Source organism: Netta rufina (assembly GCF_964035555.1).
Source record: "Netta rufina genome assembly, chromosome: 3".
Taxonomy (NCBI): domain Eukaryota; kingdom Metazoa; phylum Chordata; class Aves; order Anseriformes; family Anatidae; genus Netta; species Netta rufina.
In genome coordinates this window covers 11,987,311-12,013,400 of record NC_140125.1, presented here as the reverse complement: position 1 = coordinate 12,013,400, position 26,090 = coordinate 11,987,311, and the positions used below count along the sequence as shown (strand labels likewise).

General features: G+C 51.8%; 1 protein-coding gene across 6 annotated transcripts in view; it reads left to right on the top strand.

Moving 5' to 3' along the window:
• Positions 1–2,467: 2,467 nt before the first annotated feature.
• Positions 2,468–26,090, top strand: part of MEIS1 (Meis homeobox 1) — a 106,056-nt gene continuing 82,433 nt past the window's right edge. The window contains exons 1-6 of one of the 6 annotated variants that reach the window (XM_084284580.1): positions 2,468–2,499; positions 5,738–5,964; positions 7,576–7,717; positions 8,277–8,327; positions 9,179–9,229; positions 10,640–10,786. In XM_084284580.1, coding sequence (XP_084140706.1) covers positions 5,765–5,964; positions 7,576–7,717; positions 8,277–8,327; positions 9,179–9,229; positions 10,640–10,786 — 591 coding nt within the window. In that variant the 5' untranslated portion in view covers positions 2,468–2,499; positions 5,738–5,764. Of the gene's footprint in view, positions 2,500–2,991; positions 4,096–4,118; positions 4,406–5,737; positions 5,965–7,575; positions 7,718–8,276; positions 8,328–9,178; positions 9,230–10,639; positions 10,787–26,090 lie in introns of those variants that run through there. The other 5 variants (XM_084284579.1, XM_084284578.1, XM_084284582.1 and 2 more) reach the window with 5 other exon arrangements.

The following is a 26,090-nucleotide window of genomic DNA, read 5'->3' as shown; positions in this document are numbered from 1 at the left end:
CACGGGCAGGGGGCGCAGGGCAGCCGGGAGGGGGGGGAGCACGGGGCAGCGCTCCCCCTCCGCCTCATTAATTAGCACTAATGAACTTCGGGGCGCCTCGTGCTCTAACTAGGCTAGGCGCTGCGCTCCCCAACCCCAAAATGAAGAAATGATAAACCCGAAGGAAATCGCCCGAAAAGCGGCGCCGCTCTCGGGGCTCGCTCCGGGGCCGTGGGAGCTGGCGAGGGGCGCGGAGCCGGGCACGGCTCGGCTCGGCACGGCCCCGGTGGCACGGCGGGGGCGAAGCCGGCCTCGCAGCCCGGTGTTCGGGGAGGCCACGATCGTGCTCGGCCGGCCCCGGGAGGAGCCGGGCTGAGAGCAGCCCGGGCCGGTAACTCATTTCCCAGTTAATTTTATGAAAAGGGTTTTATAGCGGCGTTTAGAAAGTTTTAAGACGGGCGTAAATTTTATGGGGAATCTTTTATTCAAGCCCTCCGTTTAATTAAGAAAAGGCCCCCTCTCTGCCGGAGAGCAAGCAGGGGCCGGGCCCGGGGATGCCGGGGCTGGGAACGGGGCCGGGAACGGGAACGGGACCGGGATCGGGGCCGAGCCGAGCCGGGCCGTGCCGGGCCGCCCTTTGTTCGCCGCACAAACCCCAAAAGTGCGGGGACGCCGCAGGCTTAGCGCCCTAATGCTGCCCCCCTCCCCTTTTATCCCCCCCTCCCTCGGGTCCGGCCTTCAACAGCTCTTTAAAGAGGGATTTTTTCTTTTTTTTTTTCCCCTGCCGTTTCTTCGGGCGCTGCCTTTTGGGGTATCTCGGCACGGCTCGCGTCCCCCCTGATCCGCGGCATTGCGCCCTGAGCTCCCCGCCGCCTCCCGAGCCCTTTCCCGTTCGTTTGCTCCCTTCTTATTTCAGGTTTAGAAATTTCAATATTAATGGGGAGAGAGCCCCCTCGGATGCTCCTTTCCCCCCTCCCCTCCCCTGGCCGCAAATCCCTTCTAGGAAGGCAGCAGCGGAGCAGGGCAGCCGGCTAGAAACCCCGTCTTTTATTGTTCCTAGGTATGACTAATTCTTTCCCGAAGCTGGGAAATTCAGCCCGATTAAAAGCCTCATTTATTACCCGATAAGCAAAGGGACGCAGATTCCACCTCGCGGAGGAGGCTCCCCTGCTCCCGAGGCGGCTTTTTGGGGCTGAACCCGCTGCCAAAGGCCTGCCTCAGCCCGGCCACAACCCGGAGGGATCCGGGGGGGGGGGCCGCAGGGGACCCCCACTTCTTGCTTTATCCCCCCCCTCTTATTTTTTTTTTTCCCCCTTTCACCTTTTTTTTATTTTTTTTTTTTTACATTACTTTCCTCAGTGCGACGGCAGCGGGTTCCGCGAGCCGCCGGCTCCGAGTTCGGCCCCTCCAAAAAATAAAAATTAAAAAATTAATAAAAAAAAACAAAAACAAAAACAAAAATTAAACTCCGGCCCCAAAAAGCGGCGGTGCCCGAGGGGGGCAGCGGGCAGCGAGGGCCGGCGGCGGGCGCAGCGCCCGTCCCTCGGCGAGCGCCGCCGGTAAGAGGTGTTTGCTAATTGCGTGTTGGCTAATTGCGTGTTTGCTAATTGTAAAAGCCTCATCCGCAGCGGGCTGGGGGCAAACAGTTTCGCACGGCCCTAATCACGCCGGAAAAGTGTGCGGGGGCTCCGGCGGGCGGGATGCATCGCGGGCAGGCCTGCCTCGGGCTTAGGACGGATTTTTTTTCCCCCCTTTTTCAATATATATATATTTAATTTTTTATTTTATTTTTTTTAATTTTATGGGGTGGAAGGAGAAGGGGCTGGCACGGCACCGGGGTGCCCGGCTCTGCCCGGCGGCGGAGGCGGGGGGGGGGATGCCGTGATTTTTTTTGGGGGGGGGGGGGGAGAGCGCTTACCTGCCCGGTCTGCGCTCCGCCGCCCGCCGCTACAGGGCCGGTGCCGGCGTAACGGGGGCCGGGAGCGGGCTGGGGGCTCGGTGCGGGGCTCCCCCGAGGGGGAGGCGACCGGGACCGGGGGCACGGGGAGGAACGGGGGGGGATGGAGGGGAACGGGGGGGTGTGGAGGGATATGGGGGGGTATGGAGGGGTACGGGGGGGGATGCGGGGAGCATCTCCCGGTGCCCGCGGGGACGGGGAGGGGTTGGGGGCGCACCGGGAGCGGAGGGGACGCGGTGGAGGGGACCGGGAGCGGGACCGGGATCAGGATCAGAACCGGGATTGGGACCGGGATTGGGACCGGGACCGGGATTGGGACCGGGATCAGGATTGGGATCGGGACCCGGATTGGGACCCGTTCCCGTTCCCGGTCCCGGTCCCGTTGCGGGGTCACCGCCGCCCCGCGGCTCTCCCGGCGCGCCCCCGCCTTCCCCCCCCCCCCCCTCCCCGCGCCCCCCCCAAGCCGCGCGCCCCTCTCCCCGCGCGGACCAATGGGGGCGCGGCTCGGGGCGGCGCGGCGCTGATTGGGCGGCGGCGGCGCGGCGGCGGCGGCCGGGGGCCGGGTGAGCTCACTGAGCGGCGGCCGCGGGGGGAGCCGCCGCCGGGGCCGGGGCCGCGGCCGTGAGGGGAAAGAGAGGGGGGGGGGCCGCAAAATGGAGGGGGGGGCGCGGCGCGGGCGCGGAGCCCGCTGCACACAAAGCCCCGCGGCCTCCGGGGGCCCCCCCGGCGGGGCCGCGCGGGGCCGGGCCGTGGCCGGCGGGGGGCGGTGAGGAGCGGGGGGAGCCGCCCGCGAGGGGAGGGCGAGAGGGAGAGAGCGAGGGGAAGGAGGGGAGGGGGGGGGCGCGCCCCCCCCGCGCGGCGCGGGGAGTTGCGGGCGCCCGGCGCATTGTGTGAGGCGCGACCTGTTATGGCCACCACTACTTCCGGGTTCCCGCAGTCGGCTCCTGCCCGCCGCTCGGCGCGGCGCTGCGGCGGCGGCGGCGGAGGAGGAGGAGGAGGAGGAGGAGGAAGAGGAGGAGGAGGAGGAAGGAGGAGGAGGAGGAGGAAGAGCAGCGAGGAGGCGGGCTAGCACGGCACGGCCCGGCCCGGCACCGCAGCGCACCGCGCCCGCCTACCGCCCAGCCTCGCCCGCCGGCCGCGCAGGGGCAGAGCCAAGCCGGCGCCGGGGCAGGAATCAGCAGCGAGCCGCCGGGCGAGGAGCACACAGCAACACAAAAAAAAAAAAAAGAGAAAAAAAAAAAAAAAAAGAGAGAGAAAAAAGAAAGAGAGAAAAAGAAAAAAAAAAGAGAGAGAGAGAGAGAAAAAGAAAAAAAAAGAGAGAAAAGAGGAAAAAAAAAAGAGAGAAAAAGAAAAAAAAAAAGAACCTTTTTATATAAAAAACCCAAAAAAAATTAAAAAGAAAAATTAAAAAGCCCCCGTCGTCAACATCATAATAACCGTAATAAAAGGAGCCGGCGCGTTAGAGAGATTTTTTATCATTATTATTATTTTTTTTTATTTTTTATTTTTTCACCCCAGCTCTCCCTCCTCCCCTTTTTTTCTTTTTTTTTTTTTTAATTTTTTTTTTTTTTTTTTTTTTTTTTTGGTGGTGAGCGCCCGAGGTTCTGCCCGGCTTGGAGCGGAGCGGAGCGGAGCGGATCGTCAGCCGTCAGGCGGCACCTGAGCGCCCGCCAGCCATGAGAGCCGCACGCCGGGCGCCCTGAGCCGCCGGAGCAGCCAGCAGAGGCGATTTGGGGAAAGGATACTTGCCTCCGTCCCGCTGCTGTCTTGGAAACCAGAGGGGGAAGAGTCAGAGAGAGAGAGAGGAGAGAGAGAGAGACAGGGAGAGAGGGAAGGAAGAAAGAAAAAAAAAAAAAAAAAAAGGAAGCAAGGAGGGAGAGTTGAATTTTTATTATTTTTTTTTTCTTCCCGATTTTTTTTTTTCTTTTTTTCTCTCTCCTCGTTTTTTCATGCTGAGTTACCGCATCGCTTCGCTGAGATCCAGCAAGCCGAAGATTTTACCCGATTGCTTCCATTGCTGGCGACGCTGAGGGATTTTTGCATTTTTTTGGGGGAGAGGGGGGGGGAAACTTCGCGATCCTTTCTTTTCACACTGGCCTTAAAGAGGATATATTAGAAGTTGAAGTAGGAAGGGAGCGAGCAGGCCGATGGCGCAAAGGGTACGTATTAAAAAAAAAAATATGGATTTCTAATGTGAAATGATATTGAAACGTGGCTGACAGAGACGCTGCGAAAAAGTTTTTGTTTTCTTTTTTTTCCTTTTTCCTTTTTTTTTTTTTTTTTTTTTCCTTTTTCCCCTCCTCTTTGGAGCAGGGGCACAAAGCGGTGTCCTGGCCCGGGAGGATTTCTCAGTTGTACTTGTAGACTTAAAAACCTGTATATATTGACGTTTTCTTGATTCTTTCAATCCCCATCCCGGATCTCTCACGGAAAAGGCAAGCTTTCTATACATTAATGACATGCAGGCATGTAAGTGAATATGTCCGAGCCTCTGTATCTGTTGGTTTTGTAGCTCTAGTCCTACCGATGTCTTTTTTAAAGTCACCAGTGCTTGAAATATTTTAATGTGTGCATGTCTCGGAGCGTTGGGCTGTGTTACTGATGTTATACCGCGTCACTTTCGGAGGATAACTTAGAGCTGGGAGTAAGCAGAACTTTTTTTTTCTTCTCTTTTTCCCTCTTTTTTTTTTTTTCCCTAAATATTTTTTTTTTCGGTCATGAAGGTGCAGTGCGATGGGCAGAGCTCTTTAAAAAGAAACTCCCTGACTTTATCCTGAATTAGGGGCTAGCAGCGTGCGCTGCCATGTGCATTGTTATACCTTGTTATTTTGGATGCCATCCCCTATTTATTTTTTTTTCCTTCCCCCCCCCCTCCAGCTATACCTCCCCATTGAAATTTGGGCAGAAATGGAGCAGGGGGGGCAGCCGGGGTCCTGCGGGCAGGCTTTGGCGAGGGGAAAAGCCCTCGGCAGAAGTTTTCCGTGCGTGATTTCGCCTGCCGCCCCTCCGAGGGCTGCTCGGGAAAGAAAGTTGCTCCGCTGACAACTTGCCTTCTGCTCGCTCGGTCCAAGCAAGTGTCAGGGCTCTCTAAACCTGTTTCTTCACACCTTCGCTTTTAAGAGACGAAAAGTGGCAGTTTCCCCCGCTGCCTGGGAACCGCGGTAGCCTGCTCTCCGTAATCTTTAACAAAGAAAAAAAAAAAAAAAGAAAGAACAAAAAAACTTTAAAAAGCCATCCCGGGAGCCCGACAGCCCGTGCGGACGCCTGCAGCCTTTCGGCGTTGAAGTGCGTTGTGTGTGCGGCCGCTGGAGAGAAAAAAAAAAAAAAAAAAGAAAATCGCTTTTATTTTTTTCCCCTCTATTTTTTTTTTAATTTCTTTTTTTTTTTATTGTTGTTGTTGTTTCTCCTGTTCTTCCTCCCCGCTGCTGAACTTTGCATCCTCGCTGCTCCTGGCCGGGTCGGGTACCCGGCTGGTTACCGGCACCAAAAGTTTGGCGGCGGGGAAATTCGGGCTGAATGAACAGCAGGCTGAGCGGGGCCGGCCGGCAGGGAGGGAGGGGGGGGGGGTATTTAATTTTATATTGCTGTGTTTTCTTTCTCTTTTCCCCCCACCCTTAAGGATCTGGGGGCTGCGGGCTGCCGGGACTCGGCCCCATCTCCCCCCCCGGGGCCGTTGGGTTTTTCTTTTAGGGCGGGTGCGCGTTGGAAAAAGGGGGCGGTGGGGGGCGGTAATGGGGACTCCCGGGGGGCTGCTCCCCTCTCCTCCGCGCTGACCGCTGTGCGCTCTGTGTGCCCCCGCAGTACGACGAGCTGCCCCACTACGGCGGCATGGAGGGGGTGGGCATCCCCACCACCATGTACGGGGACCCCCACGGCGCCCGCCCCATGCAGCCCGTGCACCACCTCAACCACGGGCCGCCGCTCCACTCGCACCAGTACCCGCACGCCGCCCACGCCAACGCCATGCCCCCCGCCATGGGCGCCTCCGTCAACGACGCCCTCAAAAGGGACAAAGATGCCATCTACGGGTAGGTGCCGCGCCCGCGCAACCTCCGCGCAGCGTGTGTGTCCCCCCCCCTACACCCCACCCCACCCCTTCGGGGGGACGCCCCCTGCGCGGGGGGCGAGGGCTGCGCGCTTTTGGGGCGAGCCGGGGGGAGAGGGGGAGAGAGGAAGGCTCGGGGATCCCCCTTCCCGAAGGGTTTTGGGGTGTCCCCTCCCGCAGCCGGGATGAGGAGGAGGGAAATGCGCCCGGCGCGCAACCTGCGCCCGGTGCGAAAGCTGCGCCCGGCAGCGCTGCGCCCGATTTTCGGGCCATTTTCGGGCCATTTTCGGGCCGTTTTCGGCCGCAGCAGAAGAGAGGGGGAAATCCCGGGCCGGTTCCCTCGACCCTTGTTTCTTTTTATAGCCCGCTTTGGGTGTCACTGCGGCTGGGGGGATTTTTGGGAACTTCGCAGCCACCAGCGCCGGCCGCCCCTGGGTGCGCGGCGGGGCGCAGAGCGGGTCCTAGGCCGGTGCGCTGGGGTTTGTAGGGCGGCCGCTGCTTTCCCAAGGCATCTGCCCGGGGTCGAGCCGAAGGGAAGTCGGAGAGCCTCTTAAAATCGCTCTCAAAACAGTTGCGTGCTGCAGCGAGGGGGTGGGCGGGCAGGCAGGGGGGAATCACGCCGTCCGCTTTCTTTATCGGGTTATCAGGGATCTGTAGGGCTGCTTTCAACTCGGTGCTGCACGGGTACCCTCCAGGAGAGAGAGAAAAAAAAAAAAGTTAAAAAAAAAAATAAAATACCAAGCCCTGGAGAAAAAAAAAAAAAAAAAAGCAAACCCCCAAGTCCCCGTTATAAATACCCTTATAGATGCGTGTGTGCCCACGCTTAAAGCTTTATTTAAATTATTAAGTGGCCGAGGGCAGGCAGGGGAAGGTGCAGGGCTGTGCTTTCCAGCACCTGGCTCCCTCCTGCACGCCGGGCGCTGCGCGGAGCCGGGAGCCTGGGTTTGTGCCCCTGGGTTTTGGGGGCACGGGGCTCTGTTTTTTCTTTTTTTGGGGTAGCGGAGCAAGGGGGTGGCGAAGGGGTCTGGGTGCTCCTGGTGGGTTTTTGTTGGTTTTATTACGATTTATTTTATTTTATTTTTTATTCGCTCCCAGAAAGTCGTCCGGCGGAAAATGGGAATTAAAAAAGCGAGAGAGAGGCAGAAGTGCACGTCCGTAGATGCTGCTTCTTTTTATTATTATTATTATTATTATTATTATGACTATCATTTATTTCACTTATTTATTTATTTAAAAGAAGGAGAAAAAAAAAAAAAAGAGAGGGGGAGAGAGAGAGAGAGAGGAGACAAGGAAAGTTAATTCAAAATGGCTGCTGGAAACCGCTTGGGTTTTTATTCTTAGCCTGTCCTAAGGGTCCCCAGCGCGGCCGCGGCCGGGGTGATGCGCGGTTCCCAGGGCTGGGAGCCGCGGCCGGGAGCAGGATGGGGCCCCTCGCTCGGTGCCCCCCCTCCGCACGCAGGCTGCTTGCGGGACTAACTATTGTTGTGTTTGTTTTCTGTTTCGTTGTTGTTCTTTTTTTTTTTTTTTTTTTTTTCTCTTTTTCTTCTCCTTCTCCCTCTGTTTGTGTGTGTGTGACTATTGTATTTTCTTTCAGACACCCCCTGTTCCCTCTTTTAGCACTGATTTTTGAGAAATGTGAATTAGCTACATGCACACCCAGGGAGCCCGGGGTAGCGGGAGGCGATGTTTGCTCCTCTGAGTCTTTCAATGAAGACATAGCAGTGTTCGCCAAACAGGTCAGCAAAAAAAAACAAAAACAAAAACAAAAACGGGTTGAAACAGTAAAAAAAAAAAAAAATCGTAACGAGAAAAACAAGTCTCTGCTGAGATAAAGATGCGCGTTTCCCCCGCCCCCCTCTCTTACTGAGAGAGGCAAAAGCAAACCAAAACAACACCCCCCCCCCAAAAAAAAAAAAAAAAAAAAAAAAAGGAAAAACAACACCCCGAAATGAATTAATTAATAAATAAAATCGGGAAATCTCGGCATCTGCACCCCCGTAACTGAATTAGTTCCTGGGAGCCAGCCTGCCCAGCCGCGGAGCTCCGCTGCGGGAGCCGGGCCGGGGCTCAGCCTCGGCAGCTCCGTAGGTATTTGGGGTGTATTTGATTCACTTGTTAAAGTGTTTAGATGATGCACTAAATCCAGCAGGCAGAGCTTTGCACGAAAGGTTACATAATGGACCCGACAGTGTAATGAAGCAAGAAATAATAACGTCTGCTTTTTCTGCTTCCATATTTCAAATCTTTTTTTTTTTTTTTTTTTTTTTTTCCTTTCCTCCCCTTTCTTATATTTAGATCCGAGCAGAGAAACCCCTATTTTCCTCTAATCCTGAACTGGATAACTTGGTAAGAGTTAACAACACTTCTTCCTCTCCCCACCCCCACCTCTACCCTCCCTTCCCTTCCCTTTTTTTTTTTTCTTTTTTAACTTTATGTCTTCTGGAGAGGTGGTTGCGAGCTTTGACAAGCGTTTTGTAGTGCCAAATTGAAAATTTCTCACGTGGATCTTCTTTTCTTTTTTTTTTTTTTCCCCCCCCTTTTTTAATATATACATATTTTTTAAATTGCGAGTAAATCCAGCGCGGTAAATCCCGTGTGAGTAAAAATTAATTAATTAAATAAATAAAATAAAAACCCATCAGGTCTGCGAGCGGCACCCAAATGGGGGCTTTGCGGGCTTTGTGGCCGGCCCCCGGGGGTGTCTGTAGGGCAGCCCCTGCCGGCACCTTGGAAGCAGCTGGAGGGGCAGGGGATGGAGATGCACCGTCTCGCTCGCCCACCGCAAACACGCTCCTTTCTCTCCCCTATTCCCCCCCCTTCCCACTTAAGGATAAACAAATATTTTATCCTCCGCTCCAGGAGGCGTTTTCCCGCTTTTGTAGAGCGAGGACCCAGTGACGGTGTTTAGAGGGATTTAAAAAAAAAATAAAAATGTTTATGATCCGTATAATTCAGTTGCTTCGTTGCAACAGAGATTTTATTTTATTTTTTTTTTTTTGCTTAGCCCTAGATCGCTTCTCGTTAAACAGCGCACAAAGCCACCGCTATTAAGTTTTAGTGTTATTGCCATAAATCAAAACAACTTTTTATTTACTACTAAAGAAAAGTCAAGCTGCAGAGTATGGCCGGGGCGGCTGTGGGGAATATCCCGAAATCCGGGACTGAGATAAATTCTCGTGTTGTTTGTATCTTTGCAGATGATTCAAGCCATACAAGTATTAAGGTTTCATCTGTTGGAATTAGAGAAGGTAATTTTTGTCTCTCTCTTTCTTCCTCCTACGTTTCAGTACTGCTGAAGTTCAGGCTTCTGGTAAATTTGCATAAATGTCTTTCTTTCTGGTAATTAGTGTCAAGACCAATCTTGGCGTCCATTTCTCTTCGCAGTTTAATTACAATTTCAGCCTCTAAAACCGGGCTCTCAAACGCCCAGGCCTTGTGTTCATTGTAATACTTTGCTGCCTTTGTATAAATAGTTGCAGTTCTGTGTGCTGCAGATGAGGCTCCAAACGGTGTTTGTTTGTTGTTGCAGCCAAGCCCCCGAATTTGTGATATTGTTATTTTTATGATTTATTTTTTTTCACCTCCCCCCCTTTTGGGTGATGGGGAAGATGCTTTGTTTGCTTGCAGTTAGTTGGGACGGGGATTTTTTTTCTTTTTTCTTTTTTTTTTTTTTTTTTTAAGAGCCATCTGCAGGTCAGGCTCAGGGCACGGATTGTCCTGTAACATTTTGCAGAGACAAAGCAGAGTTGATAGTTGTGTCAGTGTCTCGTTCCCGGGAATATTGTACACCTCCGAGCAGAAGAAAGAGATTGCAGCCTAAACGCAGTTTTCGGCGCTATTTTGGAAATGCTAGCAGCGAGAATGCTAATTTGCAATAGCGCGGTGTCACCCGAGCTAACATTAAATTGGAAGCGCGCTCTGGTTTCCTGCGGATTTTTTACATGTCATTGATAGCTGGCCTAGGAGAGAATTCCCTTTCTCCTAAAAATAAACATTTTGAGAGGTTTTTAAATAGTTGAAAAGTTTCTCGGGAGCCTCAGCCACTTTATCTAACCATAACTGGCAGGTTGTTCTCGCTCTACATGAAATGTGTTAAAATCTGCCCATTAATAGAGGCAGCTCAGGTACAAGTCTGTCAGAGCGGCTGGGGATTTCAGGGCATGGATGCCTATAATGTATTTCAGCACAGTGCGTCGGGATTTTTTTTTTTTTTTAAATCCTTTTTTCTGTCCTCATACCCCTTTGGAAAGGGTTTATGATGAAATAACTGGATGAAATTAAATAGTTTACCTTAAATGTCACCCATGCAGGTCACCTCTCTAATGGCCACAGCTCCGGGAGCAGATGAATTTAACACGGGTGTTGAATATGTTGTAGCCTGTGAATCATCTTGTCACTGTCAATTTTCTGGGATATCTCTATTTTGCGAGAAAAGAAAGTTATTCCTAATTCTGGATGCGTCGAGAGGTCTCGGGGGGATAATTGCAGTGTGTTTCCCCTATTTAGGACTTTTGATGTCACAGGGGTGAAGGGGGGAGACTGGTTGCACTTGTCAATTTTACTTATGTATTCCTGATTATATTTTCTTCCTTTTTCCTCCCTTTTTCCCTTTTCCTCTTTTTTTTTTTTTTTCCTCCTTCACCTCTGTCATAATGTAGGTACACGAATTATGTGACAATTTCTGCCACCGGTATATTAGCTGTTTGAAAGGAAAAATGCCTATCGATTTGGTCATAGACGATAGAGAGGGCGGATCAAAATCGGACAGTGAAGACATAACAAGATCAGCAAATCTAACAGATCAGGTATGATCTCGCCAATGCTGCACACGCTGAAATTTGTATGCAGATCGCTCGCTGGGTCACTATGCCTCCTTTTATTATTTGCATATGATTAAGTCCCTTTTAGATAAATTTCCATCGAAATGAAAATTTTTGAATAATGTGGCTATTATTGCTTCATTAAGGCTTGCTCCCGGATTCGACCTGGCGAGATGAGCTTGTAAAAGCATTGCCTGCAAACTCGACCTGTTTCTTGTCGCTTTTAATTTTTGTCTTTATTTTATTTACCCTTTACAATAATAGAAGTGTTATCTGTGAATCGCTGGCTTCTGGTGGCTTAGAAAAGGAATGGCTGGAGCCGTTTACAAAAATAATAATAAAATCCGAGATAGGTGGTCCGGGGAAGACAGAGAGGGTTTGAAATCTAGCAAATACTGGCTATTTTCTTCCCGTCTCTACGGTTCATTAGTCTGTCTTGTCAGTTTTCCTTGGCCGAACGCTTTTAGACTTCAGTGAACATTGCTTTGTGCACGCCTGCCTGCTGCAAACGCGCCCATTTTATTTTACTTAATAGAAGTAAAAAAAAAAAAAAAAAAAAAAGGGGGGGGGGGGTGAGAAAATAAAACGGGACCCAGGTTTTAAATTATTTTCATTGCTCTTTCAAGTTTTCAACCCGTCTCTTCCCCTCCCCAAGAAAAGGTAGAAACCCCAACCAAGCCACCAAGGTGTTGCGTGGCTTTGACGGTGTCCAGGTTTTGTCTGGGATGGTTCAAACCTTAATGCCTGCTGTACCCGATGTGCGAAATAGAGATGACTTTAGGAAGCTTTCTTCCCCTTCTCCCCTCCCCTTGTTTGGTGTGTGTGTCCCCTCGGCGGGCTTCTGCTGTGATCCCTTCCCTTTGATGGGAGCGTTTGGGGCTCAGGCGGGAGGCTCCCAACGCTAAATTAAGCTCGTGCATCATGGAAGTGGCCGCGATTTGGCTTTTTCGGGTCGTGGAAAACTGCGGGCTTTGCACGGTCGCCTTTCCATCCCCTTTCTTTCGCTCAGTCGGAGGGTAGCAGCGCTTGGGCTGCGGGAGGGCAGGGGGGGGACCCCGACCCCAAATCCGCCACTGGAAACCAAAGTTATTTCTTCTGTATGATCTGCTTCGTAAATACAGTCTTAGGAGTAATCAGCTCCCGACTCTGGAGGTTTCCTTTTGTTAAAGCAAGGCGCAGTCAAGCAGACAGGAGTTCCCTTTAGCCGCCGTGCCAGGCTCCCGGGCGCTGTTTTCTGGGTTACCGACACGGAGGCGCAGGGCTGGGGGCTTCGGGGGGGGGCTTCCAGTTCGGGTCCTCCCCCCCCTCCCCGAGTTTCTCTGCGAAGGGGGAAAACGGCGGGGGAGAGGCGCCGGGGGGCCCCGTGGCGATGCTGCTGGGGGACACCGGGACCCTCTCGGCACCGGGGGGGGGGGGGACACGAGGGGGGGGCCGGCGGCTAGGGTCGGGCTGAGGAAAGCCGGGCTCGCCGCTGGTGAATAAAAATTGTAATCCAACAAGTCTAACTAGAAAATGGGTTTCTAAAAGCTCTGGAGTGCTGGGTACATAAAGCTATTTGAGCAAATTACAAGAATCGCTTAGGGGCACGAATGAAATCAACACTTTAATTGCCTCCAAAATGAAGATTTATACCCCATTTTCCCAACGAATCATTATTTTATTAAAGCGAAAGCTAAAGGAACGAAGCTGTAGTTTTGGGGTTGTCGCGGGGAGGGGGTCCCCGTCCCGTTTTCCCCCCCCCTTTTCCCCCCGATTTGTCGCCGGGACCGCGGTCCTTGCGCGCCGGCGCCGGGCGCTGCGCGGGAGTTGCGCGGGCGTTGCGCGGGGCCGGGCGGCCCCACCGGGGCACCCCGCGCAAGAAACGCGCAGCCCCGCCGCTGCTACCCCCCCGGTGCCACCGGGGGAGCGACCGGCTTGTAAGAAACCCTCATTTTCCTCCCCCTAACCCGGCCCCGGGTTAGGGGAAAAAGGCGCAAAACTGCGCGGCGAGAGCCGCGGGGGTCGTGCCGGGGATGCGCGGCCGCCCGCGCCCCGGCGCCGCCGGTGCCAAGTCCGGCAGGACCTGGGCCCTAATGGGTGGCTAATAAGGTGTTGAGTGGTTGGCGCTGGGGCGGCTAATTAAGATGTCCCTCCGCGGTGCGTTTATGGCTGGAAGCGCGCGGTGTGCGCGGCCGGGCGGGCCGGGGGCGCGGGGGGGGGCCCGGTCTGCGCGCCTTTGTGCTATGGAGAGTCATAAAAGAGTAAGTATGTAAAAGCTTTTATTATGGATTTAATTACATTTTCGTATATCGTGGTAGTAAAGGTTACAGTTAACAGGGTTTTTTAATTTATTGGTTTCCCCTTATTTATTCTTCCCTTCTAGGCCCCTCCGTGGCAGCGCCTTTAAGTCCCCCCGCTTAATGGAAAGCAATGACACTAATGCCAGATTTTGCGCAGGAAAGCCCCATAACGCTAACCATTGTTCGGTGATTTAACTAGCTCGGTGGCAAGAGGTCACTAAAATAGCATCCTTCTCCCACAGGCGCGACCCCGCTGCCTGCCAGGGTGGGACCTGCCGAGCTCTTGTTTACCGTCGCGCGTCCAGAAGGACAAGGCAGGAGTTTGGGGTTTTGCTCGGGCTAATTGAACTCGAGATCCCGCGGCTTTAAAAGCGTCGCTTGAACGATTGCGCCCATGGCCGGAGTTTCAAAATAAACCTTTTTTAATCATTAGCTTTTCAAACATTTGCATGTTTAAATTTTCAAATGTTTGTCGCAGTCCGGAAAGATTTAAAACACAGCTGTTGCGTGATGCGGCTGGGAAAGCTCCGTCCTATACAAAACCCCAAAGACTGTCCGCAGTCGCACTGAAGAAACTCGGTTTCTTAGGGACTCCAGATACACTGAGCTGGCACCGTGGGGCTGTTTTGCTTAATTTGCTTCACCTTGGCTCCCAGGTGCTAGAGCCCACACTGTAAGAGGCTGTGACGCTTTCCTCCCAGAGTGTGTCTGCAGGAATCCTTCCCAAAGCCCTTTAAGGCAAGCAGGGTACAAAGTAGCCACCCCACTCAAATGAAGTACGTTAGCAGCGTGAGATGGCTTTTCATGGAGGCAAAACAGTGTTTTCTTAGGTGAAATAAACTCGTTGGGCGAATGTGCCATAGTATTTCTTGACAAAATTATAATTTAATCACGCGCAAGCCAATTACTTGTGCAGAAATTTTTAAAGGAAAATCGGCAAACGGCCAAATTCCTATAGGGACGCGGAGGGAAATGATCAAAAAATGAACATGAAATAAGACTTCCTGTAAGAAGGTCCATAATTCAACATTATTTGACTCCACTGTCAGGGAAATTGTTGAAGGATAGTAAACTGATACTAGAGTCTCAGTCATTTTTGTTACAGTCTTAAATGTTTGCAACTGTGGCATTTTAGATGGCCCTTCTTGGATGATAGTATATCATATATATATATGTATATAATAAAGCAAACACTTGTATTTATGTTGCAATAGATTTTTTTTTAATGCATGCAGTTGCAGAGTTTCTCTAAACAAAATGCGAATAGACAGCAGCTTTTTTTAAAAATTGAAAGATTACTTAAAATGCAGCCTTCTTTGCAAAGAAAATGTTGTAAACTGGAATACATTATACGGCGCGTCAGAAGGCGGATGGGTTGTTCAGGGCATTTACCAGTTAGGACTAGGATAACTTTCCCAAACGTTTCAAATATATTAGCTATTCCTTGTGGCCAATACGAAAATAATGTCATAGGGGACAAAAAAGAAAAGACTGACAAATACTGTTTTGCTTGGGGACTTCTTCGCAGGTATTTTCAAACCATGTATGGCTTTAAGGGGTGGGAAGAGCTAGGAATTTTACTGCCTTCGGTGTACATACTCCCATATTGGAGGAACAGGCATCCAAATAATGGATGCAGTACAGAAAGTGCAAGGTAGACTTCATTTCTGCATAATGAAAGAGTTACAGTGAAGTAGGGCTCTGAGGAGACCCAATAACATAGGGTCTAAAACCCTCAAAATTAAATGTTGTTTCTCTGACTTTTTGCCACCGTGAGCCAGTGAATCCTTTTTTTGTTGTTGTTGTTTTTTGAGGGGGGGTGTAATTTTTTTTTTCGCTGCAATATTTAGGAGCTGTTACCATGCCTGAGCTCGGCAGACTGTTTAGTGTAAAGATAGGGCAAGTTGATTTATATTCGGGACCTGTTATCATCAGAAACACTGTGACTGAAATCGTGTTAGCAAAATAAGGTTTTCTTTGCTGCCTGTTTCTTTAAGCAAGTAAATATACTGCTAAATAGGTAGGAGATTGAGCATATTTTCTTTAGTCTATGATTTCATTTAAATTCAAGAATCTTTGCTGATTTTTTTTTAATTGTTTGTGAGCACAAACGTATCTGTCCTCACTCTTGACTATGATATTTGCTCCCTTCCTTAGGTTCCTTGCGCAGGCCTAACTCCCGCGTAAAATTTTCCAAACTGGAGTTTGCAAAGCATAATTTCCATTCTCTTTTTTTTTTTTTGCATCCTTTGCAAAATCAATCCCCAGGAAACCCTGGAACTTGTAACACGCGCTCACGAGGGAGCGTGTCCCGAGGCATTCCTCTAAGTGGGAACTCATGGTGTCCTCGCGTTTCAGAGCGCGCTGCTGAGGTGCAGATTGTTATTTTGGGGCAGCTTGGAGATGGGCAAGTAAGTTGTGCAAAAATGGGCTTTGCCTTAGCTTTAGCTCTTGTGTGTGAACGTTTGGTTCTTCCCTTGCTGCTCGCATGCAGGTAGCAGCAAAGGTAATGGACTCTGGATGTGCGCACGCGGCGGGGTCACTGGAGCCCGGAGTGGGCAATGTTAGCACTGGAAAAATCAGATTATAACACACTCAATCAAAATGACTAAGCGTACGTTGTGCTGATAAATACTGTTTTAAAATAGCAGTTTAAAACGTAGAGAAAATCCGGCACAGCTTCTTTAAATTAAGGAGTCTCTTTTTTTGTTTTGCATTGCTGTGTTTGGGGTTTTTTTGGTCACATGAGCACGCAGTTAGGAGCTATCTTGTATAATCTAAACAAATTTCAGAAAATAAAGACGAGGATTGTTCTGAACCAGTCATTAAAATTGTTGAACGTTTCTGGAGCTGTTTCCCGGTCGGGGTTTGTGTGCGAGGAGGAGACCCGGGTGTGCTGCAGTACCATCGCGTGTCCTTGGCGCGTTCCCTCGGTCTCTTGATGCTCAGTTGCTTGTAACAGGCTTTGACTCACCCGGCAGATTTGTAAATGAGTGTTTATATTTGTTTTTTGATTTTTTTTTCTGCAGTTGCAGCAATATTTGGAGAGGGTGACTCCAGCCTCTAATGGAGTGCACATTTTGTGTTTTGTGTTATTTGGGCGTATTTCCGTCCCTGACTAATGGCCCGGTATCTAGCCCACCGCTGATACTTTGTGACACGACTTCAAGACAACTTGCCGGCCGTTGGCTCGCGTTTTACTGTGGTTGCTTTTTGCCCTTTACCTACCTTCAGACTGGGGGGAGAGGAGGTTAAAAAAAGAGACACAATCCAGCCTAGGGCTGTAGGTGAAAGCCGGAGCCCCGCAGGCCGGTGTCCGCGGGACGGCTTTTTTTAATTTGGGTGAGATCACTGGAAAACTTCAGGGCAGCTATCGTGCCTGCTTCGGCGGCGGGGTCTGGTCTCTGTTAGTGAGGGACAGCCCCATCGCCCGGCGTCTCACGCCGCTCACTTTGGCTGTTTTTGGGGAAGGCAGCGTCTCGCAGGGTGCTGAGGAGCAGCATGGAGGGCGTAGGCCGAGGCCTGCGCGCTTCGTGTCTCGTCGCGAAGGGTGGTGAAGGGCCCTTTGTGTCTCATCGTGAAGGGCCCTGAGCGGCTCCCCTCGGTTCTTGGAGTGAGCCAGTAGGCGTCGAAATGTTCGGCGTTTAAAAACAGTCAAGGAAAACTTGGGATAATAATAATAATAATTAACACATCGGAATTGGTCCCGAAGACGAAGGGCCTGTTTACAATTAAAAAAAAAAAAAAAAAAAGGAAAGGGAGAGAGATTTAAAAGCTACGATTCAGATTGTAGAGATTTAGATTGCCAGTTGTCTGACAGAAGGTTGCGATGGAAAGAAACTCTGCCTGGGTTTGGCCTTCCTGCCCGTGCCGGCGGTGGGACAGGCCACCGAGCGACATGGTGGATGCCGTCAAAGGCAGGCCGGCTCCTCGCTGGGAGAAGCGTCCTCCCCGACAGGCGGGCAGGCGTCAGCCATCGCGGGCTCGGGGTCGATATCGGGGGATCGCAGCGGGCCGTGGCGTAGGGAGCTGGCTGGGCTGATCGAGTGCTCCCGCCCGGCCTCGAAACTCGGTGGATCCCGGGGCTTGTCCACACAAGGACACTCAGGAGAGGTAAGACAAATTGACTGGGTGTAAAATTAAAGTGCATTAGTTAAAGTGCATTGCGCTATTGTGTGGATGCTCTCATTCAGAAGTAAAGTGGCCGTAGTTCACTTTAGCCTAATCCCCTTTGGAGTAGGCCACTTTTCTTTTGAATGAGAGCAGCCACATCCACTTTGGGTTCACTCGTCTTTCCCGAGCGCCCTCGCGGCCTCGTGCCCGGCGCTCTGGAGAGGTCCGGCTGCTTGTTCAGGTTGAGAGCGATGTTGTTTTTAACGCTGCCTGTTTAACAACTGGGAAGCTCTGCCAGGGCACAGTTTCAGGCTGGAAGCAGCGGAGCCGGTGGCTCACGCGAGGGCTGGGGCTGGTTCATCCAACTCCGGTCCCGGGGCTGCGGTTTGGGGGTGGCATTTTCCGTGTGGATGTGGCGTTAGGCTCCTCGTGGTACCAGTCCTCCTCCCGGACCACTCGTGTGGGTGTTGCAATCGGGAGTTTCTCCCCGTATGCGCTCCCTGCGTAGTTTCTTCCACGTCCACCGATAAGCAAGCTTTTAGAGACAGCGGGGAAGCCTCGATTAACGCTTTTCAGCTGATATTTCTAACCACCGCTGGCCGTAAAACGAAAGATTGAAAATTAACTTGTCGGAGAAGTAATTTACCTGGGGGGGGAAAGAATAGTGAGATACTTTTGGGAGCTGTTTTATATCCGCCCTTGAAGTTCGCTGAGCTTGAGTTCTTGTTGGAAGCATTTTCTGGTGTTTTCTACAGCTTATAAGTTACACATTTATTTACTTATTACTGGCTAAGCCGTGTGTGCAAATGCTGCGCCGTGTTGCACTCGTGCCGTTGCCTGTTCCATTCATACTAAAATTTACAGGGCTCCTTGCATTAGTAAGCAATTTACTACTGGAGCCTTTCCTAGAAATACAGAATTATGTTTCACCGAAGTATTGTCTTTCCTCTTCAGTCGGGGCCGAGGTGAGATGTTTTCTCAAGGACTCTCCCGGCATCTATATGATATTCCCACTTGTGCAGATGATCTCCAAAACTGCATTACTTACTTCTCCGTCCTGAAGGGCCCGCGCGCTCGCCATCGCACTGAATTACAATTCTCTTATTAGAGTCACCAGGCTTCGCATCGAGCCGGCTGATTGTGTTTGCAGTTTGGCTTTTTCTTTTCTTCTTTCTCTTTTCCTTTTTTTTCCTTTCTTTCTTTCTTTTATTTATTTATTTTTTTTCCAAACGTAAAGCAAATATGCATCCAGCCCCCCCTTTGCTGAAACAAACAGGCCAACAATAAGAGGGGTAATTATTCATTTGGTTAAAAGAACTGCCTGTTTTAACCTCAGAAATACTGACCGAGAGTAAAGCAACAGCTGATGCCATCACAGTCAGTGCACTGTATTCAAACAGCTGTACAAAATGAAAAGCTGTGGTATTAATCCTGCCATTCACAGTTTATTTAAGTTTTTCAAGCTTCTCTCATATGGGTCTGGCATAAATGCCTAATTATGCCTCCATTAGGGTTACTGGGCCCTTAATACAGAAAATTATTGTATTTAAAATTTGGAAAGCTGCAGCGCTGTAATGTAAGATCCTTGCAGTTGGCATAAGTTCAGGGAACGCAACCTTTACCTTGTAATTTTCATTTCATTCATTCGGTGTGTAGGTTTTCGTCCCCTTTCGTTGTCGCTGCGGAGAAGGTCAGATCACGCCGCGCGTGTTTTTAACGCTGCCTTTTAAATAGCTCCATTTAAGGCCGCGGCACAGTCAGGAGGAGAGGGGAAGAGTGGATTAAAAGCTCTGCTGCTGCTGCTGCTCTGTCTGTCCCCTTTGCACGGGTGCGGGGCAACTGTCTGTGCGCACAGAAACGGCAGAAAATAACATCCTAACGTGAAGGAGCTGGTCGCGTTGTCGGAGGGGGTTTTATGAACAGCTTTAGCGCGCGTGGGCAAAGCTACACGGGCTGAGTTTATCCCCGCTGTGAGCAGGGCGAGCGCTGCCAGCACAGGTTGTGGTGGTGTGGACGTGGAAGCACTGCCCCTCGCCCAGCTCTCGGTGCACAACCTGTTGCGTTGGGCCAGGCTGTGGGGACGTGGCAGGTCTCGGCGGGGACGTCCCCTGATTCCTGCCGCGTGGCGGCAACCCAAGGCGAGCACTATCATGTGCCTGGTGACCGCTGGCCAAAACTTTGCCGAATTTGACGAGCTGCGTGTTAGCCATGGCCAGCCCTTTGCTAGCAGCCCTCGGAGGAGGACAGACGTGGCTGCTGTAGGAAGGAGCCGTGCCAGGGGCTCAGTAGGTGGCACCTTCGCCTTTGGTTTTAGGCTCGAGGTGGTGCCGCCACTCGGACCCCTTTGATCCTGGGTGCAGCGCTGGGGTGCCCCCCATGCTGTGGTGGCTTTGACCCCTGAGCTCCTCGGCTGGTTGCCGGTACCTCGTGTAGATGGGGTTGGCCAGGTATTTTTTGGCGAAGGAAGTGTCCCCGTGCCTTGTAATTTAAGAAATTTCCCTTGCGTTGTGCAGCGTGCGGGGAAGTATCCCTGCTGCGTCCCCAACGTGGCTGCGTTTCGGTGATGGGTACAGCCGCATCACCACGAGGTCAGGCCTTTTGGGCAGCACTTGGCATGAGCTGGGCATCACCACAGCTCTTGGGCCTCTATGCTCGGGCTGTTCCCACCTCTGCCCCTCTCTGCCCGGCACTTTTTGCAGCTGTGTTAGCCCGGGAGGCTCCTGACCCTCCTCCCTGCTGTGCAAACCAGTTTTGCTGGCGTGGCCTCCACCGCCCAGCTGAGCTGTGCTTTCCCCATGTCCACAAAACCGTCGTAGGGCTGTGCAGGAAAAACGTGGTGTCTATGGCTGTGTCTCGCTGCATTCACAGAATCCCTCTTTATTATTTTTAATTATTATTATTATTGTTATTTTTCCTTAAAGCCTCAGTGAGGGTATACACCCAACCAGTATATGCGGGGACGATTTATTTTGCTTGTAAATGCGCGATGCATGGGTTGAGCAGGGGCTCGGTCTGCAGCGTGAAGGGTTTGAGATGCTCTGGGTGAGCACCGATACGGTGATGCCGGAGGGGCAGGGACGGGAAACGTGATTCTGCTGATGGCACGAGGCAGGAGAGGAGCTGTGGGTGCTCTTCCCCAGCCTGTCGCTGAAGTTTTGGGGCGAGACGATGGGTTGCTCGTGAGCAGGGTTGTGCGGTGTAGCTGTTGGCACCGTAGTTCATACGTCACATAGTGATAGCAAGGTATAGGAGACATGTAAGACTCGGAAATGGCATGTTAACAGTAATTCATTGTTTCGCTCTGTGCATAGTTTTTAAAAAAAATGTGTAAAGAAAGCAAAACGCTTTTGTTCGGTGCCACGGGGAAACAATAAGCTGAATCTAAAGGCTGCAAGTGAAACTCGCGCTTGGTGGCTTTGTGCTTTGGTTTTGGCCCCTTCTGCTGTCCCCCACGGTTTAAATGTAATTTACCCTAAACACGGGATGAAGTAAGTAGCAGTGCCCTCAGAAATTTCTGCATGAGGAGGGGAGCTGGGAGGCTGACCGGGAGCACGCGTGGGCTGGGGGCCAGCCTGCCCACCCCGAGGTGCAGGTCCCTCCGGGGCGATGCCGGCTGCGTCGCTGCCAGCCCACCAGCTTCTTCCCTAGGAGGCAGAGTGAGGCCACAAGGAGCCCTCAGCCCAGCCTTTTGGGGTGACTCTGGAAGCCAGACGTGCTCTCAAGCCATCCCTCAACGAGCGGGTAGAGGCGTCGGGGAGCCACGGCCACCTCAGGCTGGTGAGCCACCCCGGCGGATTGCCCGGGGACGGTGTCTTTTGTGGCCACCAGCTCCTCGCCGTGTGGCTTGCAGCGTCAGGCCGTCGGCCGCTTGCGCCTTGCTGCAGATTCGGCTGGTTGTGAAACGGTAGAGAGTGGAGGATCTGATCTGGGGAAGGGTTTGGCCATGAGCGTTGGAAAATGTGAATCACGGGGATTCCAGTCGTAAGCCTCCAGGAGATAACGGGCAGCACGTACCCGAGTGCGTGACTCGCCGAGCGCCTTAAAAAACAAGGCGGCGCCCTCGAGATTAGGCAAACGCTCTATAATCAGGAACACATTTCATACCGAGTGCAACCTTTGCAGGTATCGCATCCATTCAGACGGAAAGGTGTAGCTGCGGCGAAGCTAATTATGCCGCAATTTAATTTTGGTGTTGAACAACACTGCGACGCGAGCGCGCTCTCCAACCCTGCTCACAATGCGCTGTAATCAAAATATGCTGACTCCGAATCACGTCTGTTGTCACTTAGCTAAAAGACCATTTGATGGCTGTGACATACGCTCGGCGTTCTTGCTGGAAGGAGCTGGAGGGAAGCGTGGCTGTGGCGGAGCAGGGGCTGGCCTCATGCCTTCCCTCCCCGGGAGCCCCGGCCAGGAGGATGGTACAGAGCGATCCTGCGCTTGTGCACGCGGCAGAAATTTTGCAGCAGGTGCCCCGATGGCTTAACTTTCTCTCCCGTAAAGATACCGCCCCCCAAAATCTGCAGGGATGTGCTTTGGGCTGTTAAGGCATGGCTTGGAAATGTGGGTTTCGGTGTAAGTAAAGCAGTGTGGCTGGGCGCAGACTTGCGGGGCTTTCCGAGGGGCCCTCGGGAGGGACAAGGGCGAGGGGTGTGTGTTGGGGAGAGCCGAGCACTCCCCCTCACCCCAAATCTGCCCATGCAGACCCGGATGGGATCCTTGCCCGGACAGCCTGCGGTGCCTCAGCCAAACCTGGGCATCTGGCAAATCCCCGTCTAAATGACTTTTAACACGTAAAGGCAATAAAAGGAAGGGAAGACAGACGCTCATTTTCTGGCTAAGTGGAGAGGCATTTTTCCTGTTTACACCTTTGGAGGAATCATTACATGAAATATTGAACAGGAAACTCTATTTGCCTCTGAAGGCCTTTTTCCTGGTCTAGAAAGACGCTGAAAATGCTCCAGTCCTGTTGAATTCGGTAGGAGCTGGGGAGAAGCACCATGCCTTGAGACCCCGTGCACCTCCGGGCCACAGCAGTGCCACTTGGGGCTGTCCCTGTGCGTGTTTCTGCATGATCCTGGGCGCCCTGCTCCAAAAAAAACCCGCGTGGAGCAGTGATTTTATCCACCTTGCCCGTGAAGCTGTATTTCCTTGTGCTGGGAAAGGACTGGGGATTACTACTATCTAGCGATAGGGCTCTTATCAAAGGGAGGAGACGGTTTTACACGGCAGGGTTGCTCTAAATAGAAAGGACTGGTCACTGTTTGCTGTGTGGGAGACGAAAACCCTGCACGGCAGGCTGGGTTAACCTGGCCGGGCAGGCAGCGCTCGCTGAGATACACAGCAAGGACTGGAATAAGGTCAAGCAAATGTAGGGTGCACTGTGATGCTCGGGCTTTATGGGCATCCCGTACAGCTGCCACATTTGGTAGCCACCGAGGCAAGAAGCAAAACCTAAGGCCGAAGCCTTCTGCATGGTCTAAGCCTTCTGCTGCCTGAGGGAGGTTTGCTTTCCTTCCTGCCAGAGGTGTTTTGGGGCAGCTCGTGGATCCTCTCTCATGCCGAAAGCCCTGCTGCTCATGCTGCATCCCACAGAGGGACTTTGGAGCGGGTTCCCCAAGAGCCACGTGTTTGGTTTGAGCACGGGTGGAAGGCAGTGGGACTGTGCTCCCAGAACCGGTGGGGCTGTGGGACCTCATGGAAGAGAAGAGCTGTGCTTTTCTGCTTCCTGCTTGTCTTTCTGTCCCACCCCATCTGATGATCTCCATTTCGTTCGCCTATATTTTTTGTGGTTTATGCTTGCTGCTTCTAATTACTCTTTTTCCTCTGGAAAGCGCTCTGGCCGTGTCCTTCTGCACTCATGTTTCCCTCTGCATCCAGCCTGTTTGGGGCTCTCAGGCTCTCTTCTCCTTGTTATTCCTTCTCCTCCTCCGTTCCCTGAGGACATGGGGTGGGTTGGAAAGCTCTGCGGTGCTGGAGGTACCAGCGTGGCCGCACGGCCCCCAGATGTTGGCTCCTGTCTGAAGCCAGGGGGGCTCAGCAACAGGTCATGATAGTGGGGCTGATGAGGAGAGATATCACTGCCTGCTGGGTGCTGGTTTGAATGTCTGGGTGTGCCTCTGGTTGGTCCCTTTGGGTGGAAATCAGCAGCAAAAGTCCCTTCGGCTTCCATTTTTTCATCCCTTCTGATATTCGTGCTCACGTCTTGTAGTTGCCGTGCTGCTGCGAAGGCATGGCACTCAGCCTTACCCTCCTCTGAAAGACTGGGAAACTAAAGATAGAAAGCCTGTGACTTTTCCAGGGACGGGAAGGGAATCCAGGTCAGAGCCGATCCTTCTGCGCAGAATTTCTTGTGCTGTTTAGTTCAGCAGGCCCTGCCGCCCCTAGCGTGGCGGAGGTTTCCATCTGTGTCGTGCTCGCTGTGCTGCCGAGGCGCTGCCTCTCCTTTGAGCATCCTTCTCGGGGCAGGCACGGTGCAGGCACCTCCTTTCTGCATGAACCTGGTGTTTGAGCCCTTGTTTTGTCAAAATTGGTTTCCCTCTGGATGACACGAGGCAGGTTACAGGAGATATCGATGTGAACAAGTCCCCGTCCTGCAGCGTGCGGAGGCTCGGGTACGTGTGGTCACTCTACCCCCTCGTTTTTGGTCGTGGTGGGCTGGGAGGTGGCAGTGCTGGCCGGCTGGCCCCTCCAGGAGGTGTGCAGGTGGCATGGCCACTGGGGTCAGACAGTCCCCACAGACACAATTGTGGGTTTCGTGCCCCCCCAGAGCCCTCACTTGACAGAGAATGGAGCAGTGTGCGTGTGTGGGATGTGTTTCCAGGCCTCCTGACAGATTTGTGTATTTCAGGGTTTTCCTCCCATCAAAGAGAGAATTCCAAAACTTTCTTCTGTGCTGGCTGGGCCCGGGCTACCTGAGGGTTATGAACTCACCCTGCCCTCCAGAAATGAAGTGGGCTGAGGCTCGTGGATCGCACAGACCGGGTCTGTCTATCACGGAGCTCTAGCTGCAGCGCTATGGATTATACACTTAGGGTATCGAATTGTATTGAATGGCTCAGCCAAGGGAGGCTGGGGACAGGAGCGCAGCCAAGCCAGCCACCAGGACGATCAGATACGCCAGAAGCAAATCCTTGCTAACAGGATGGGCTAGGTTTGCAGGAGGTGGGTGCCGTGCCCTTCCGAGGCAGCCCCTTTTCAAGTTCTGCCCTGCAGCGAGCACAAGTATTTCCGCGGAGGGCGGGTTGCTGCCCTCGGGAGGGTTGTGGGAAGGTTTTTAAAAGGGAGGAGTTAAGGAAAATCTGAAGAACGTTTCAAACATAACATATTACTACTTCTCTAATGAATAAGCATTTAATTTAGGAAAAGAAAATAAGATAAAACTTCAGAAGGAAAACAATAAGCCCAAATTATGTTGACAAATTGCTGGCAGCAGCTCCGTTCCTCCAGGGCGAGGGGATGACTGATTATACCTGCAGCCAATTCTCTCGTAGCCTGGAGGAGCTGAGGTTCGTCCAACAGTTAAAGGAATTAGCTATTCCCTGTCTCCAGTTGTTACACAAACACAAATGAGCCCACAAGAGGGCTGTGCTCGCAAAACTTCTGAGAAGATATATATCAAAAGATGCTGAGCACAATTTTTATCACCTGTAATAGCAGGCGATTTCTTTTATTTATGCACTTATGGTCAAGTCTTTTGTTCGTTGGCTAGGACCTCTTTGTTCTTCCATTCCTCCTCTCTTGCTTCATGTGCTGGGTGCTCAAAAAGCCCCGCGTTTTGCTCTTCAGTGTCAGCAGAAGGCTACGGTTGGCCCCGCCATGTGTTAGGGCTAACTTGAGTCAAAGCCCAGCTGTTTGACTGCAGTAATAACAAGTGTACATAATGTTATTTATATTGACTCTCCAATTTAGCCATTAGCCAAATAATTTTGTCTGTAGCTTTTTTGTTTATTACGGCTTGCTGTTTGCTGTCACACAAGTCAATAACTCCTTCGGAGGCCTCACCAGCCGTGGTCTCCCCTTTGGTGGGGCCACCACATTGGCACCTCCTGAGGCCTGAGCTTCTCAGCCCAGCACCGAAGGGAACGAAGCACCTGCTGGTGGTCTTAGGAGACAACCGGCACTTTGGGGATTGCTTAAATACACAAACAGTTGTGTTGCTTCCTTTCCCTTTCCTTCTTTTTCTTTTTTTCCTGTTTGTTTCGGAGTACTCAACAGGCTTCAAAACCAAAACAAAAGTCAGGAAACGTGTTTCAAACGGCAAATAAACACAGAATAAGATAAAACATCCCTCCTGCAAGGTCTTCTGCCCTTGAAGTGCTGCAGCATTAGTGGTACCTTGGGCTGAATCCTCGTTTATTTTAAATGAGTCGTGCAACCGCGACTCAAGCCAGTCGCTAGCCAGGCCTTAGTTTTGGCCCTGGAAACTGTTGACCGATGGGAAAGGCAGTGCAAAACCAGCCTGAGTCACACGAGCACGTAGCCCTGCCTAGAAATCACCACACGATTTTGCTTGTGTGCTCTTGATTTTGCAAAGATTTGGGCCACAGAAAGAGAAGCGGCAGCCGAAAGGCACGGGGGGAAGCTTGGTAGAAAGAGAGGGCCGTAAAAGCTCCTAAAGCTCCTAAAAAAAAAAGATTATCGGCGCATCCCAGCCCACGCTGCAGTGTCCATTCTCAGATAAATGGTGACTAATGGAGAAGCTGGAGCCATAATAGGCCATTATCCTTATTTATACACTATTGTCGCCACCACGTGCCTGAGACCCTCCTCTGGAACGAGCGGGTGTATGTAATGGAGTGATTAATTTATATTACTTTGCACTTCTCCAAAGTCTCCCTTTGGAAGAGCTCAACGTGTTTTACAGTCGCTAATTAATTTAATCCCCCAACAATATC